Here is a 19810-nt window from a genome sequence, read left to right on the forward strand (position 1 = left end):
TACAAAACAACACACCAACGGTTGGAACAGCATGAAGATCCCATGGGTCATATAAAAAATATACATAAAAATTCATAACCTTTTTAGACACAGCATCATATTTAGATAGTCACCCTTTGCATCACAGTCATTTGTTGCTTAGAATGACTTTAAAGTTAAAAATGGAACACAGAACTACATAATTTCTGTTACAAAATTGCAAATTCAAATTATGTACTGCAAAGGATCAGATTAAAAATGTAGGGATACCTGAATTAATTTGTCGACAAAACTATAAAATCAAATTTGCAAAATTCCTATATATTTCAAATTCAACTCTCTCTTTCTTTCAAAATTAGTGATAACACAATTTTCAAATGTGCTCTACAGTGTCAAGCAACCATCATCGCCAATGTACTACCATGATATATTACTTATACCTCTGATGTTCCAGTGAATTTTTAATATAACTTTTATTTAATGAAAAGATGTTGGAGACATAAAATAAAATAAAATATCACTCTGTAACTAGAAACATGCCCCAGAGTTCAAAAAGTGTAAAATTAAGTATTTAGGATAATGAACATGTCAGGAATGATAAAACAATCTTGGTAATGTAGTGTAAATAAAGCTAGCATATGAATGTCAGCAAACAGCACTGAAAATGTTTTATTTTATAAATCTAATGAGTTATACACTAGTTTCTGTTGGATTTATGGATAATTTTGAGTTTGTTGGTTTGACTCTCGAACTGTTTAAATGTGACATATATATATATATAATATATTAATATATATATATATATATATATATATCTATATATATATATATCCATACATATATATATATATATATATAATATATATATATATATATATATATATATATATATATATATATATTGTGCTGTAAATTTTCAACAACAAACTAGAATGATAAAGGAGCGAAGCATAAACTGTCAAGCAAGCATAATATAAATCTATATGAGACTTAATGTCAATAGCCTTAGTTCTGAACTAATATAGTATAGTTAATTTAAGAAATTAAGTGAATTAAAAGGCTCCATCTCCTACAATACGTAATATGAATACATACTGTAATTTATTTTCACAGTATACAGCGTACATACGCAAACTAATATCACAAGCATTATTGAACTAGTGCATAAGTAATTTAAACAATATCCATTAAATATAATGAACTGTACAGTGATAAAACACACTTACCAATCACTTCCAGGCTGTATGTATGGTTGATTGAGCCATACTGATTGGATACCACACAAGTATAGTTCCCAGAGTCTGTTGGAACTAAATTCTCCATCTTCAACATTGCTCCCTTGATTCTTACATCGCCTAACTGTCTTGCAGGCTTTTCTCCATCCTGAATAGGAATTAAATAATGTTGTCATTAAAAGCTACTTTTAAAAGTATAAACTTAGCTGTGCACTACACTGCAATGATACAAATGGGCCTCGAGTTGAAGTTAGGGCAGCCTTGGTAATTTTTAAGTTCCTTCCTTCTCTATCTTTTCTACAATGTAGAATTATAATATATTTTATCCAAAAGATCTTATTTAAAATTCTACCTTTCCGGTACTGTAAAGATTACAGTTATATGAAGAATACCCAGTGGGCTTAAATTATATAGATTTGGTTACATGTGGTAGGGCTAAAAATTTATTCAATAAAATATATCCAAAAATTAAAAAAATCACATACATATACGTATTATGCTAAATGTAAAGAAACAACTGATACAGTTGGCTTTTACATAAAACTTGTTTAGTGATGCAGAGTTTAAGAGAAATGTATATGAAAAATATACATTAATGGTTGACACTGAACAAATGTTTTTGTCAATACAGTAGTTTTAAACAAGTTCACTGTATGATATAAAAGTAAAAAAGTTCATTGTGTGTTTTTACAGACATTTAAAATTGCACCACTTGTTCATTACAAAAGGTTTTTAATCATGGTGCTCTGACTGTATAACTATAACTATAACTGCCTTTATATGTAAGTAATTTATGTACTACTATGAACCACCCCAAGAAGAGCCGTTGTTAGGCTCAAAGGTCTGGATAAACTAATCCTTTATAATAATAATAATAATAATAATAATAATATATACTACTATGACATTCAGAGCCTCTGTCCCAGTGTTTTTCCGGAATAACTTTTTTCTGTGCATTTGACAAAGATATTACTTAGCCATAGTATACTTTACATCCCTACCTAATTTTCGGCAGCATTCTTTATTACTTACATTAGAAAAAAGTATATTCATAAGAGTAAAATAAAACAGCTGAAGCCAGCGGCTGAACACACTAATATATGGGTTCAAAGTTATACATGACATAAACATATGACTCCTCCCACAAGGTAATGACGACAAACAGCTGTCTCTGAAATTCTGAATTAATATTCGTACCTTGTGAAGGCTTCAAGAATCGCGGCTATGATAAGTCATGGCCACCGTAGTTGCAAGACAGCTTATGTGATTCGAAGTGAGGAGCCCTGTGGCAAACCCTACGCAAGCTTGAACAGCCAAATGACTACTAGGGCCCTTTTTTGGGTAAGGAGTACACCCGGACATCCAAGTTTTCCTCATTTGCTGATGTCATTTAGGTGCAGAAAGATAATTATATATGCTCTATTTATTACAATTATCGTCACTGTCATATTAGGAAAAATTTCAAAGGAGTTGCGACGAATGCCAAAGTTTTCTTCACTTTGTTAATTGATTTTTAATTATATATTTTTCAATGGAGAAATAGTGATACTAGATAGTAATTTCTTCAAGGTGTCTAGCACTTGACCTAATGGCATCAATCCTATATACTACTACTACTACTACTACTACAAAGTGTAACCCAGAAGTATTGGTTGTATTTCATTGTTGCCAGAGGTTGAGACTTTTTCACGAATAGCCAATTATCCATTAAGAACGGGCCAAGTTAATGATGTCATAAGTTACGTCATTATATCTTCGAAGGAAATTCCTCTGAGTTTACTGGCGATGTCTACAAGAAGTCGGTGTTACTCTTATAATTATCAGAATTATGCAACTTTTGTAATACAGAATATAGTAAAAAATTAGGTAGGGATGTAAGATACCGAGACAAAGTGTCATCTTTATCTGGTACAATGAGGAATTTTATTCTGGAAAAACACTGGGACACCAGCTAGGAATCTCACAGTAGCTGTACAGTTAGTCCATTGTAATTTAAGGAACTGAATAACATCCGTAGCTGTAAGTATGACCTAATAATACAAGAGAGCAAGCATCAGAATTTGGCCGCTCTTTATCAAATATTTTCATAAAAGAAAAAAACAGATTTCTTAACTGTCTCAGGTGCATAAGGAACTTTAACTGCTTACTAACCTTTAGCCAAGTAAAAGTGAGATTTGGCCCTCGAGCTTGGCACTTCAATTCTGCAACATTTCCTGCTGGCTTGATCATCAGCGGTTTGAGATCCTTCGTAAAGAAAGGCATATTCTGGTCGTGGCTCTGCTCTCTAGGGTCATCTTCAAGTATCTTGTTGTCAGCATGCAAAGCCTGCAAGGCATTGGGCAGATGTCGAAAATTCTCAAGGAACTAAAGTAAAGGAAGTAAAATGATGTTTTAAGTAAGAGAAGAAACTCTATCCAAGACTCAGGGAAGTATTATGGTTTACTACAATCTCATCAAAACATTCACTGTTAAAGTAAAACCATATAACAACCTTTCAACAAAATATATTTTGGTTTTATTGAGAAAATAACTATTCTGTTAATAATATAAGCAAAATGTGTCATTAAGAAAGTAAATTCTTACAAAATTAGTTTACCTGAGGAATTGCAGGTCCTGGGTTTTCTTCTATTTCTAAGGTATAGTTGACCCATCCATAATGTTGATTAGATGACTGCCACCTACAGGAGTACGTCCCCTTGTCCTCCAAAGTAACCGGTTTTATGCGAAGGCGAGGGCCTGACCTGTGATAATAATAATAATAATAATAATAATAATAATAATAATAATAATAATAATAATAATAATAATAATCGAAGACCCAGAAATATACAGAGACAAGAGAAAGACAAGCAGAACTAGCCAGCGATGACACGTGGCAATGGGAACTGAGGGGAGAGCTCAAGAAGGAATCTGAAGGAATGATAACAGCGGCACAAGATCAGGAAGAACCAGATATGTCCAAAGAACGATAGATGGAAATAACATCTCTCCCATATGTAGGAAAAGCAATACGAAAAATGAAACCATAAACCACATAGCAAGCGAATGTCCGACACTTGCACAGAACCAGTACAAAAAGAGGCATGATTCAGTAGCAAAAGCCCTCCACTGGAGCCTGTGCAAGAAACACGGTTACACCAGCTACCTTGCAGTAATAAGTGGTACAAACACCAACCTGAAGTAGTGATAGAAAACGATCTGGCAAAGATCCTCTGGGACTATGGTATCAGAACAGATAGGGTGATACGTGCAAATAGACCAGACGTGACGTTGATTGACAAAATCAAGAGGAAAGTATCACTCATTGATGTCGCAATACCATGGGACACCAGAGTTGAAGAGAAAGAAAGGGAAAAAATGGATAAGTAACAAGACCTGAAAATAGAAATAAGAAGGATATGGCAGTGGAAATTGTACCCATAATCATAGGAACACTAGGCACAATCCCAAGATCCCTGAAAAGGAATCTAGAAAAACTAGAGGCTGAAGTAGCTCCAGGACTCATGCAGAAGAGTGTGATCCTAGAAACGGCGCACATAGTAAGAAAAGTGATGGACTCCTAAGGAGGCAGGATGCAACCCGGAACCCCACACTATAAATATCACCCAGTCGAATTAGAGGACTGTGATAAAAAAAAAAATAATAATAATATAGAATAAATTAATAAAAAGCGAACAATTTTAATTCCTTCCATGCTCACTGTCACCCTCAGTCATATTCTGTACACTTCCAAATTTTAGGATTCCACACTGGTACCTGGGTATCCCCGGTCAGCTGAGATAAAAAAAAAATAAGGATCAACAAAAGATGCATGGCCTGTGTTGAGGATGGATGATGAAGAGAGAGTGAAGAGGGCTTGGGAGGGCCCTGTTAGAGGAAGAAGATTGAGAGGTAGACAGAGAATTAGATGGTGAGATAAAGTGAAGGAAGATATGGCGAGAAGAGGTTCGGTGGGGTGGAGTTTGATGCCTTTGATAGAAGGTAGTGGAGAAGGCGCATCAGGTAACCGACTCTTTAATGTAGGGATAACGGTTGGAAAGAAGAAGACAACATTCAACTAGGACACTTCTCTCATAAAAAGAAAACTTGCCTATTAACAGCAGTGATTCTTGGGTCTTGGATAAGGTGAAGTGGTTTGTCATTAATGAACCAACTTGGAGTTATGTTGGGAATGGAGTCCTCCGTATCCCGTGGATAGCACTTGAATCGAACTGTGCTCCCAACGACAGCTTTTCTGTTGTGTTGGTACGAAGAATGCAGTTTCTTTGCCTGGTTGTCATCGAAATCGCTGCCACTGCCATCCATGATATCGTAATCGTAGTCATCTGAGAAGATAAAGTCATTATAAAAGTTCTGCTGATACTTATACCTAGGGAAGTAAAGTTATAAAAATGTGCTTGAAATTAAGTAACTTATTTTCAAACTTTGCCATTAACCTAAAACTACTCCAAGAGCTCGAGCTCTGAAATCATGATTACAGACAATACTGGCTAGTGATGGATGAAAGGAAATATAAAAATTTACACTAAGTAAATACGATAAGCTAAAAGTAACGGCTTATATTCACTACTTCTAAGTGAGACAGACTGGAAAAAAAAAAAGCCGTTGGAAACTACATATCCACACTTGACAAGAGTTGAAGGGGTGGGGCGACAAAACACTTCAGTGTTACAGTCGGTAGTACTATGTCTACAACTATAAAAATCTTTTTCCAATATATATATAATATATATATATATATATATTATATATATATATATATATATATATATATATATATATATATATTATATGTATATATATATATATATATATATATATATATATATATATATATATATATATATATGGTATATATATATATCGTAACTTACATATTAAACCATTTTACAAATTTTTTGAACTTATATGATCAAGTTTATACATGCCATGGGTGCCTGCAGCATATTTTCCTAAGGGGGGATGGGGAAAATTTTATATACATACATATAATATATATATATATATATATATATATATATATATATATATATATAATGGAACTATTAAAACAAAAGTCAATGTAACATATATATATATATATATATATATATATAATATAATATATATAATATATATATATATAATATATATATGTGTGTGTGTGTGTGTGTGTGTGTGTGTGTGGTGTGTGTTACATTGACTTTTGTTTTAATAGATCTCTGTGGTAGTACTGTTCAACTGAAATCAAACATTTCTTGAGAGAATAGTGCAGTTACATACTGCATACTAATGTTATGCAACAATATAGCAAGACTACCTTTAATTTACTTAAAATGAAAGAATGTACTAAAGAATGGAAGGAAATCAAAGTGATGCACTTAAACGTAACACTTTTCAAGTTAGTCACTATAGTGAGTGTTTATTTGAAAAGGAACTGTAACCTCCCGTGGTTCCAGGATTTCAGCAGGGGAAAGTGGCCCCCTTGCCCCTAAGTGCGGGCGCCCACAATATATGCCATGTCTAATATTCATGTTGGAACTCAACTTTATTTTTTTTTTATAAAACTAGATTAATGATATTCCTTTCCAGTGCATTGTTAGAATACGCTATCTTTCTTGTCACTGCCCATGCAGTTGATTGCTCTCACAAACATGCACAAAATTTCCGTTCAACTGACATAATATCTTACACATTTTTTAAATAAAATTGTATTCTCCTTTCCAATGTTTTTTTTTAAGTTAGGCCAATATAAAAGTTATCACAAGACTTAATGGAATTTGATAAACACGTCCTTTGGTGTTATCGGAAGGCACTGACAAAATTCGTTACAAAGAAAACGGTGGAGCTACACTAACAGAAGAAAATGAAACTTTCATTTTCAATGGTAACTAAAGTATTCTATACTTATAAGCATTACCCTATAGTTTCATAATTGCACATACAGAATTATGTCCTAGAATAATTCAATGTATTGCAATGTTCGAGATTCTGAACAATGAAACAGAATTTCTGGAATAACAATGGACTAAAAGTTTACCGAAAAGGTTTTAGTCACTCTATCGATAAGCTAGTATACGATATGGAAAAGGTATTATGTTTCGAATACCCTAAAAATGAAAGTGCAAATGGAGAGGGTTTGGAGTGGGCGGTTTGATTACCACACAACCATCATTCCTGAATGTTCGGAGAAGACATGGCAAGTAGAAATCTCCATTAAACAAATTAGTATTCCTTGGGAAGCGACGTTTTACGAGACATCATGACTCAAGATTTGCCAAAATTACATGCAATCTACTTCAAAGGTATTTTAATTAATTTTGTAAAATTAAGACAAAAATATGTGATAAATACTGGTGATATAATAGCAAACGGCTTTATATTCATATTCATCAAGTATTTTCTAGCAAAACATCTTCAACAACAAATCTACAATTACATATCAATGACACTTAAAAAATCACAGTAGATGCACGTGACTTCATAAAGGATTCCTGACTATCATTTCCCGTGGTATTCGCTTTTTTATATCAATGACAATAATCTGAATATTTGTGAGATCAGCTTTAAGTTTAAAATAAGCAAATATTTTGAAAATACAGCTCATAAATAATTAAGATGCAACGAAAATCTCGATCAGCGTGGGCACAATTATGACTATACCAGTAGTATAATATTACTGCAGTGAGGAGCCAATATATTATACTCTGTCTCCTCTTAAGAGTATTACACTTAATAGGTAGAATATGTACCGAGTCTCTCTCTCTCTCTCAGGTGCTCGATTGCCAACATATCTTTATTCTATTGGACGAAACCGGGGAAAAGTTAACCATGTAAGTAAATGCACGTGCACAAGCACACACAAACCCATAAGTAAATCTCAAGTAGGACCACAAGTCTATGATGCTCGCGCCAGTCATTTGTCACCGCTTTTATGGTATAGAAAGGCCATCGCCTGTCTCTGTGTGTGTGACAGATTCATGAATATATATATATATAATATATATATATATATATATTATATATGCACTTGAGCTAAGATTGTTCTAACATAAACGCGACAACCCCAAACCCTGGCAACAGGCTAACCCAAAACGGATTCGTATGAATATGGAAACTGAACAAGCGTTTGGGGAGATATACTATATATACTGGCAAAATCAGACTCTCAAGAAAACGTTTGTGATTCAAAACTACAAAATACGCAATACTGCCATGAAAAATACACTATTATCGTTATCATTACTATTAATACTTCAAATTTAACGTTATGTTATTTTACAAATACTATGTATGTAAGAAGAAAAACAAAGTTAAATTGTATTTTTATCTAAGATATTTTGTAACTTTTAAGAAACTGGACATTCCACAAACAAAAAAAACGAGAGAGAGAGAGAGAGAGAGAGAGAGAGAGGAGAGGAGAGAGAGAGAGAGAGAGAGAGAGAGACTTTAAAAAATCTATAAAGTTCCCGCCGCAAGCAACAGTTCTTTCAAGCACAGGTGAGTGACGGTTGACAATGAGCATTTTGTCGAGACTCGTCAGGTATAATCAACGGGGAACGATATTTATCTCTCCCTCTCATCTATCATCCTTGTTAACGAACTGCGATTGGCTTCTGTCAAATCTCCTTTCGGCCAATCACACATCGCCTCCCTCCTCTCGCCTGGTAGATCGCCCCACCCCCCGCTGGACGGATCGCTCTATGATTGGGAGGTAAAAAAAGAACTGATTTGCAATTTAAAAGAACCTCCTCAGAGAGAGAGAGAGAGAGAGAGAGAGAGAGAGAGAGAGAGCGCAGACAGGCGACACAGACCGGTTATCCTGGGGTCGATTGTCTCATTCGTAACTTGCAAACCCATTCCGTTCCCTTCCATATTGTTCTTATTTTTACCAGCAAAGCTCTCTCTCTCTCTCTCTCTCTCTCTCTCTCTCTCTCTCTCTCTCTTCTCTCTCTCTCTCTCTCTTTTCTAAAAACTGGAACGTAACCAGTCGATGTGTACTGATAGCAAGGCGAACAACACGGGTAAATGGCCCTTTGGATTAGTTTTGTCCAAAAATAGCTCCTTTCCATTTAAAACTTCTACTGTTGCCATGGGTAGAAATCCTTCATAGTTTAGACGTTAGGTATGAGCGTATTATTAAGTTACAGGTGTTGTAATATATGCACAGCCAAAGTTGCTCACAATTGACTAAAAAACCAATCCATATTTTATATCATGAATTCCACACAAAGCATAATATTGTACACACACACACACAACTCTATCATTAGATTTGTGTACGAATGCTGTTCACAATTAAGGCTGCAGACAACAACCGTAGTTATTACCATTCGCCCACTTTAACTGGTACTACTTTTACTACAATTAATTTTTTTATCCCATTTTTCTAAATTAGGTCAACGTAAGGGTACATAACAAATGTTTCATCCATTTTTGCTGGAACTCGGTAGGTACAAGGGTACCGTACCTATACTCTGTTTTTTTTTTTTTTATCTGTCCATCCGGCTGTGGTGTATGCGTATGGTAACACTGCGTCCCGGGCTTTAGATAATTACATTCAGCTTACATTCAACAACAATAATAATATCCTATTTAGAATATTAACGGTGTAATTAGCATACAATAATTTATTAAAACACTTTTCAGTTGCAAATGTGCACCCAGATATCCTTTTATTTACCTAAAACTTACACATAGCGTAACTATTTAAAGCCCGGGACGCAGTGTTACCATGCGAAAACACCACAGGCGGATGGACAGATGGAAAAAAACAGAGTATAGTTAGGTGGCGATTTGTCTTTCAGAATATATTTATCCTTCGACCTATTTTCCAGGTTACAGGCTAACCTAAATACCAATGTGACATTTCTCTCTCGGAGGGGTTATTTTGAGCGAAAATATTACCTAGCATTATTTTTCTGGGTATCGCGGGGGTTGATCATTATTTTTCAAGGTTACAAGGTCCCTATTTCATTTCAAAGCTAAAACGTAATTTACTCTGTCTATATGAAATTAAATCACTTCTAATTTTATTATTTTTTTGCTCAAGGTTGCCATGAGGAGTAGTAGGTGTTGAAAGGGTATTAGGTCTGGTGTTGACCACTGGACTCTGATCAGTCCACTGAGACTAAGATTGGTCTTTTTAGCTTGTGACTAGGAGGATATCACTGAAAAATGTGTTACAAAGTCATAAGCTGCAATGAATGTATTTTTTTGCCTCTGGATCATGAGAACTGATGCAGTCGAATTCCAGTTGTGATTTATTATTGTCTCGTCTTGAGGGACGGAAAAACATTGTAACTATAGGGAAAAAAAAACAAACATTGTAACTATAAAAAAAAAAAAAAAGCGTGATCCCACCTCCAGCTTACTCAAAGCGCGTGCTAGAGTCAACGGTCAAATAGTGTTGTTTCACCAACGAAAATTAAAATAAAAACCGTATGTTTTATTGGAAAGTTTTTTTTTGTACTGCTTAACATGCACATTATCTATTTTTTTTTACATTTTCATTCTAATAAAGAAATCATAAATATTCTATCCTAAAATTCCTGTATCTTTAACTCAACGCGAAACACCTTTTTCAGACCTTTTTAAGCTTTCCTAACCCCGCCCCCCCCCACACAAGAATAACAACAACAAAGTAGTTTGTAGGCTTACTCCCCGAGTAAGCGAAAAATGTTGTCATCGGAATGAAGACTTTCATCAATCACTCACTCCAATGGAAAGAAGGTACCCAAGCGCATTATGGCATTTTGACGTAGAAATTATAATTATCCTAAATATGATTCACAGCAAAGTACTCACTCTTCTTGGCTTGTAGGGCCTCAGTGAGACTCATTACCACACACGCCAGACCCCCCCCCCCCCCCCCCGGGGTCCACTGTGATTTTTTAATTAAGCCTCTATGTTGGAGATGGGGATTCATAACATGATACGACCACTATCAATAGTAACGTCAAAAACCGCAACAGTATACTATTCTCAACAACAAAAATGATCAACACGACTCAGATCAGCAATTAAACAAATAAACAAAGAAAGGTCAATGAGAAAGAATACAATATACAAGGCAAAAACAACAAGAGGGAATTTCCTCTGTCGTTCGGCTGCTACCCTCTCTCTCTCTCTCTCTCTCTCTCTCTCTCTCTCTCTCTCTCTCTCTCTCTCTCGGCACCGAAAGAGAAGTCAAAGAATCCGCCAAGCGTGACTGTTGGTGGCTTATCCTTTTGAAAGACATACGCTGGAAGACAATAAAGAATTCCTCGGTAGGTTTGGGTTTCATAAACCTCTTTGACGTGTCATCGTCTGATAGAAGAAATGTATTATTTTAAACCCTCAGCAATGAACGTTGTCATTTTTATACACATAGCTTACATTCTACTGTAATTCTTTGAATATATTCATTATTCTATATCTCGGCAATATAAAGTCTGTAAGCCTTCTCCTGCAGCATATAAAGTTATCACTTTTATTTAGTCATCGACATAATGGAATAATCCATCTTTGCTACTGTCAGCACAAGAAAGGGAGTTTCGCTCAAAACAAAATATAGAAATTTTTGTTATAATAACCAGCTTCATTCACAATGAAACTATAAAGAACCTTTTCCGCTTTAGTTTAAATCATTTCACTTATGAATGTCTCCTGTGTAAAGAGAGAGAGAGAGAGAGAGAGAGAGAGAGAGAGAGAGAGAGAGAGAGAGAGAGAGCGAGAGACCTTGCGCGCGCGCGCGCCGTATCCCTGGAAAGAAGCTACTGACTAATGACAATCACACTCACATCCTATAAAACTTGAGTCAGTTGCATGACGAAAGTTATTCCCCCTTAATAAATGAACCGACCAACTTATTAAAAACTTAGCCAAAGGAAAATATTATCTCATCAGTTGCTAACTTATGATATAGAACTTTTTGAATGGACCTTTTCTTTGTTGAATTTTACCTACTGGCAACATCATCTGCTTCCAGTTGTGGGTTCAAAACCCTGTCACAACGAATATATATGTTTTAACTGATCAGGAAAGGCACTGTTAACAAATAAAAACACAGCGCAATCAATGACCTTGCAGTTATGATAATAATAATATACAACAAATACTCTCACAGAAGTTATGGCAACACATGCTTTGGTGAGGGACATTGTATTTCAATCCATTCAAACTGAATGAAGAGGCACTACAGGATAACTAACTGCATCGCCAACCTACACGACGGGCAGCTAGATAGACACAGAGAGGGGAAGCCTTTCTAGGAAAAGCAATTATGATTCAGAGCACAAGGAACGTCGTCAGCGTGCCGCTAACCACAGCGCTGGGTGCCACTGCGCCTGCAGCTCTGCCCAGAAACGAAACAACACGTGACAAAGGAACGTCGTCAGCTTCGGGAAGTTTATTTGATCTCTTCATCTCCCTTAGAGATGCATTGTTTCCTAATAAAAGGAGGCCGACGGGGAGGTCAATTTTAACACTGTTATCTACCCAAATAACTTAGTATGAAGTAAGAAATATATTTCGCTCTGTATCCCTGATTATCCTTACAGAAACATCAATGTTACGGGTAAGCCTACGTGCTCATTCGTCAAGTTCCACTCAAGTGTTCATATACAAGGAGGAACGTGGATTAGCAAAATACATTTAGTAGATTTGAACTACGTTACTTAGGAAATGCAACCTTTTGTTGTACGTAAACTCGCTAAGGTATGCAAGTGTACAGGCCAAACGCTCGATTACTCTATGAAAATTAAGAGCCGAGAGAGACGATACGAGAAAGGAAGAGATAAAAAAAACATATGTAACTTATTAAATCTTTATATCTGATATAAGGAAAGCGCGTTATAAGAAACGTCGAGATAGCATTCAAGGCGATAACATTCACCGTCCATAAAATATAAAACTATAATATTCCTTTACGTATGGCGGGGACTTCACATCTCGTTGGATCATACCCACGCACTCACACACACACAATTGCGTGGGTTGATGAAGGAATGAAATTGCTGTAAAATAAACAAAAGTAACTGAAACCAGAAGAACGTATCATGAAAGAGTACCCGTCGCCAAGAGCAATTTTACCGAAACTATTATAAAATAAAACTGTCACAGAGCTCGCTAATTATCCGCCATCCTTCCTGCAAACTGTGAGGCTCTTCATACACAACGTGACTCTAAGGCCCCTCTGCTCGCTTCTTCAGTTCTCCCAGCACAGGCAAAAACGCACGTACGCACGAACACATACACGCACATACACACACACACTTATATGGGATGAAAGGGCGAAAAAATGTCCCCACAGTTTCCGGTGCCACGATCACATCTGGATGCCACATGCAGGGAGAGGGGACGGGAGAGGGAAGTGGAAAGGGGTTGGGTGTGGGGGAGGAGGGGGTAGGGTGGTCACCCAGCGAGACATGATGGTGCCCTTTGCGAAGAACCAACAAACCAACAACCACCAAAAGGCGGCCTCAATCCTCAAGAAAAACTGGAGGCTCGGCCACAAGGATGTCAGTACCTCCGCCCTCCGACAAACGTTGTTGGCTCCCTTGGAGATGGGAAGGACGCTTGGCTGCTCTGCTGGCTGGATGAAATATCTGCGCGCGCGCGCACACACAACACATATATATATATATATATATAATATATATATCCACATATATATCCACCTAATTATTGTAAACTATTGAAAACGATCGAACGAGGCTGCAACAGCTGAACAATCAAAATTGCTTATGGTTCCATTTTCACTGTTCAGTACATTTGATATTTCAATAGTTATATTATTAATTATAAGACAATAATAATAATTCCACTTACGCATGACTTCCTTGCATTAATTCTAAACATATTCATCACGAGCAAGAACAACGTTGATTACGACTATCCTTAGCAGAATTATAAATAGAAAGCTTTTTCCGATGATGACTATATTGTAGACATTAAACTAAAGTAAATAAACAACTTCATATAATCAAAATTTCAAAAAACTTGAAGAAAATTCCTTTCACTATTCACACATAAGCTCGCCGAAGGGAAATCGTGTAAACAGAAAATTTCCATCAAAATTTCCGACCCCCCCTTCGAATCCGACGGGGAATCTGAGAACGCACGGCGGCGGCTGCTGCTGCTTTGGACTCAGGTGTCACCAGATGTATCACCTATCACAGCCTTGCTCACCGAAGTGCTTGACTGCTTGCCTGCCTGCTATGATCCACATGGATACATGTACTGCCACCGCAGTTTGATAACGACTTTGAGATGAAGTGATGATACGTGAAAACAGGAGGATATATATATATATATATATATATATATATATATATTATATATATATATATATATATATATGGTATATATATAGTATATAATATATATATATATATATATATATATGTATAGGTAGGCTATATATATATATATATATATATATATATATATATATAATATATATATATACATACACACACACACAATGTCTGCGTTCATTTCTGCCGTTGCCAGACAAAGAGAATGAGAGAGCAGAATATGTTTTGAATGAATTCACAAATTAAGGCAATAATAAGGCATTACCCATGATCTAGAAATCTATCTAGACCGTGACATTAACTAGCCTGAGCATTTCCAGTTCTTAGTCATGGTATGCATTTTGACATAGTTCTTTACACTGACTTACTTTTTCTTCTCTCCACTCTACCTGCGGTGCGACCAGAAATGAGAAGAGAGACCTTACCTTACAGACCTTACATCTTGTTCGGGTTGCCCCAGGTCCCTCAGTGTGAGGCACCTCTAATGTCTACCAGAGAGTTGCTAGTCATCTTCCGGTATATTTTTGCATCTTCCAATCTTGGATGGTCTGGGATGCAGTTTAGATATTTGTCGAGCTTATTCTTAAACACATCTACGCTCACTCCTGATATATTCCTCAGATGAGCTGGCAACGCATTGAATAGACGCTGCATTATCGATGCTGGTGCGTAGTGGATTAATGTCCTGTGTGCTTTCCTTATTTTTCCTGGTATAGTTTTGGGCACTATTAATCTACCTCTGCTTGCTCTTTCTGATATTTTTAGTTCCATGATATTTTCTGCTATTCCTTCTATCTGTTTCCATGCCTGAATTATCATGTAGCGTTCTCTTCTCCTTTCTAGACTATATAATTTTAAGAATTGTAGTCTTTCCCAGTAGTCTAGGTCCTTAACTTCTTCTATTCTAGCTGTAAAGGACCTTTGTACACTCTCTATTTGTGCAATATCCTTTTGATAGTGTGGGTACCATATCATATTGCAATATTCAAGTGGACTACGAACATATGTTTTATAAAGCATAATCATGTGTTCAGCTTTTCTTGTTTTGAAGTGCCGTAACAACCTTCCCATTTTTGCTTTACATTTTGCCAACAGAGTTGCTATTTGATCATTGCATAACATGTTCCTATTCATCATCACACCAAGGTCTTTAACTGCTTCCTTATTTGTGATGGTCTCATTATTAGGTCCCTTATATGCATATAGCTTTCTTTCTCTGTCTCCATAATTTATTGATTCAAATTTATCAGAGTTAAATACCATCCTATTTACCTCTGCCCAATCATATACTTTGTTAAGGTCTCTTTGTAGAGCGTTCCTATCTTTCGTCACAAGTAATTTCTCTACTTATTCTTGTGTCAATCTGCGAAACTACTCAACTACCGAATCCTTCACATTATTGTCTATGTCTTCAACATCATAATAACAAACAGTATTGCAGCTAACACCGTACCTTGCGGCACACCGGATATTACCTTGACTTCATCCGATTCTCATCGTTTGCAATAACTATCTGTTTTCTGTTGTGTAAAAATTCTTTTAACCATCTTCCTACTTTATCCACGATATTGTGTTTTCTAATTTTCTTCGCTAATATTATTATGGTCTACTTATCAAAAGCTTTTGCAAAGTCTAAATAAACCACATCTGTTTCATTTCCGCTTTTCATATTTTTGAATATGTTTCTCACGGTGGACTAACAGTTGGGTTTGTGTACTTTTTCGGGTACGAAACCATGTTGTCCTTTATTCACAAATTATTTTTTATTAAATGTTTTCATAATATTTTTCTTCATTACCCTTTCTACACTTTCATAATATGTGATGTTAGACTCACAGGCCTATAATTACTTGCCTCTAGTCTTGATCCACTTTTGAAAGTAGGGGTAATATATGCTAATTTGTGCTCATCATAAATCTTGCCTGTATCTACACTTTGTCTTAATAATATTGCAAGTGGCTTTGCGATAGAATTGAACTACTTTCTTTAACAAATAGCAGAATTCCATCAGGCCCTGCAGCAGCTCCATTTTTAATTTCATTAATAGCCTGCACAATATCAGCTTCATTAATATCTATGTCAGCTAAATATTCACTATTTTCATCCCTTACTTCTATATCATTATCTTCATTATCTATTCTAGGGGTGAATTCTCTCTTATACGTTCTGCCAGTATGTTGCAAAATTTCCTTTTTTTCATTCGTTAATCTCCCTTCAATTCTCAGAGGGCCTATTTCTATTCTTCTTTTATTCATCTTCTTCGCATATGCGTATAATAGTTTGGGGTTTTGCTTGATATTTAATAGGGTTTTTTCTTCCAAGTCCCGTTTTTCATTTTCTTTTGATTGTTATAATCTTTTGTTCTGCATTTTCTATCTTACTTTTTAGTTCTATAACTTTCCATGCATTTTTCTTTTGCAAGACCTTTTTCCACTTTCTGATTTTCTGGAACAAGAATCCTTCTGTCTCTTGGTATGCATGAATGATGTTACTTTTCTTCTTCGGTATATATTTTTCCACTATTTTCTCCAATATTTTATATAATATCTCCGTATTTACCCTTATGCATCACTTACGAAAATGTTTATCCCAATCTTTGTTTAATTCTTCATTAATTTCTGACCATTTTATATTTTTACTGTAGAAGTTGTATTTTCCATATCCTTCCCACTTTTTCATTTCTTGCTTAATTCTCTATTTTCACTTGCTTTGGAATGAACTGTTAATTCTATGACATTATGGTCTGAATATTCGCATTATAAACTATTATTTCTTTAACATAATTCATCTCGTTCACAAATAACTAGGTCTAAAGTATTTTCCTTTCTTGTTGGCAGGTGATTTATTTTGTTGAATGTTGTATTCTAGTAGCATATCTAATAGCTTTTCAAATTGCCTCTTATCTTCTGCACTACTATTACGCTCTTTTTTATATGTATAAGTACAACCACAATCTCCTATTCGTTCTTTCCATTCTACGAAAGGAAAGTTGAAGTCACCAGATAGGAGAATAGTCCAGTCCTTGTGATTTCTACATATATCATCCAATTTTTCAATTATTAAGTCAAACTCTTTAGTATTAGGAGGTCTATATATTACTATGTTCATCAATTTTTCAGATTCAAATTCTACCGCTATTAGTTCACATTCTGAGTTACTATATTTCTCATATATTTTTCCTTGTTTTTTTGTCTTTTCCCATATATTGCGGTTCCCTTGATTCCTATTTTTTCTATCTGATCTAATAAGTTTGGAACCCTTTTATTTGATCATCATTCCCAGTCTCTTGGGAATACCAGGTTTCACTTATATTCATTATATCTATTTTCTTTTCATTTTGGGTTAGTTCTTCTAAGTAGAGAGAGAGAGAGAGAGAGAGAGAGAGAGAGAGAGAGAGAGAGAGAGAGAGAGAGAGAGAGAGAATCTTCTAGAAGACCAATTATGGAAGTTTTAAAGTAACACCAACACAGATCTTCGATATACGACTGCCCCCACAATACTGAAGATGAGAATATTAATCAGGAAACACCCCAGAGTTTGGAAAATATTATTCATTCATAAAAATATACAGTTGATATGGAAGCAGCACAAGAAACGCGAGCAAAAGATGGGTTGTGAAGTTTACTTCCGACGTGAGATTCCCGTTCCTTCATCTTTCGTACTTTGGACGGAACAAAAATTAAACTAGTCCTACTTTAAATGGAAGATCTACATCCTCGCATTTAATTCGAAATTAAATGTATTTGTACATTACTCATGTGCATCTCTACGAAGAAACTAATGGAAAAGCCTAACAATTTTTTACTGACCTTTGGTAAGTAATGATATATAAACAGAATTATTTGAGGTGCAGTCGCAAAAAAATTCAATGTTAAAACTTATAAAATGTTAAACCAGCTTTTGAAATTAATAACTATACTACAAGACGAGCTTTTTTGGAGCGAGACTGCCTGCTTTAAATAAAATGCATAATCAATAATAATAATAATAATAATAATAATAATAATAATAATAATAATAATAGTAAAAGGTTATTAAATGCAAAACTATTCACCCCCCAATAGGAGAGAAAGTTATAAAAATAAGGAAAAAAAATCCCATTTGAAAAACTTCGTGGTCTTTCAAAATTCACCACCATTACTAACATTTCGCATTTGCATAATAACCTGGCTACGATAAATGGGAGGGGGGATGGGGGGAGGGGGGTGGGGGAGGGGGGGAGAAGGGAGAGAAGGAATTAAGCCCTTTTTCACTCCGGCAAAACGATATGCTGAGTCATGAGGCAAAACCGTGAGTGATGTTCCCTTATTACTACGAGGTTTATGAGAGAGAGAGAGAGAGAGAGAGAGAGAGAGAGAGAGAGGACGGATTTACAACTGCCTAACAAAGTTCCCTCTTCGAGCAACATCGAATATCGAACCTCCGTGAACCACGAAATCGATCCCAACTGAGGATACACTGCTTAGGGACATTTCTTGAACATTACTGAGCTATGTACGTAGCGGTTAGTCGACCGTGTTGGGTTGCTCGGGCGGAGGTCAGGAGATTAGCAACCCTATCTCAAATAGTTGAAGCGACTTGGTGCCAAAATCATCTTAGTTGGAGGGATAGATCAGCGATGGAGTTTGCGTCAACTATGGAGAGCATTTCACTTCATTAGTATGAAATCGAGAGTTATTATAGAAACTATGAATAGGAAAGGCTTTAAGAAGAGACAATTTAACATTAATTATCTGAAACTTATTAATTCAAAAACAAAAATTTTCATTTACAAGTATAATTAATCAATCCAGTGACTTACAACGTCTCTACCTCGAGATATGGTGTCTTTCAGGGTAAGACCACTCTAAACAGCTCTAGAAGAATGGAATACAAATATACAGTAGAAGACATGAGAGAGAGAGAGAGAGAGAGAGAGAGAGAGAGAGAGAGAGAGAGAGAGAGAGAGAGAGAGAGAGAGAGGCCAGGCATCCCATCTTTCTTTACAAACACACACAAACAAAGAGCTACCCATCAAGTATCCCTTAAACTTACAAAAAATACAAAAAGGGCAAAATAAAAAAAAAGGGTCGGTTATACGAGTAGACACCAAGAGAGGCAGCAAGAGATTCTCAAGGAAGCCCTACACAAGTCCACAAGGAAGTAAAAGACAATTGCAATGAGGTTCTCCGTTTGGTGAGTTCATATGACTTTCCTTCATAATAAATGAACAGTTAATACTAATTAGCTCTACTAACAATTAATCTTTGCACAACTGAATGAACTCCAATTCTTCAGAGCTGCCCATTTCTTGAGCAAACGCTCTGTCTCGAGATGAAC

The 19810-nt window shown here is 35.6% G+C and overlaps 1 protein-coding gene across 7 annotated transcripts in view; it reads right to left on the minus strand.

Annotated features, from left to right (window-relative positions):
* The window catches only part of LOC135221664 (fibroblast growth factor receptor 3-like), a 206729-nt gene that overhangs the window by 40461 nt on the left and 146458 nt on the right, over positions 1-19810 (minus strand). For 5 of the 7 annotated variants that reach the window (XM_064259368.1, XM_064259364.1, XM_064259369.1 and 2 more), the window contains exons 3-6: positions 5305-5539; positions 3811-3955; positions 3366-3578; positions 1206-1362 (exon numbers count right to left, since the gene is read on the minus strand). In XM_064259368.1, the coding sequence (XP_064115438.1) occupies positions 1206-1362; positions 3366-3578; positions 3811-3955; positions 5305-5539 (750 nt within the window). The remainder of the gene's footprint in view (positions 1-1205; positions 1363-3365; positions 3579-3810; positions 3956-5304; positions 5540-19810) is intronic. The other 2 variants (XM_064259370.1, XM_064259371.1) reach the window with 1 other exon arrangement.

Source organism: Macrobrachium nipponense, chromosome 3 (assembly GCF_015104395.2).
Source record: "Macrobrachium nipponense isolate FS-2020 chromosome 3, ASM1510439v2, whole genome shotgun sequence".
In the NCBI taxonomy this organism is placed as follows: domain Eukaryota; kingdom Metazoa; phylum Arthropoda; class Malacostraca; order Decapoda; family Palaemonidae; genus Macrobrachium; species Macrobrachium nipponense.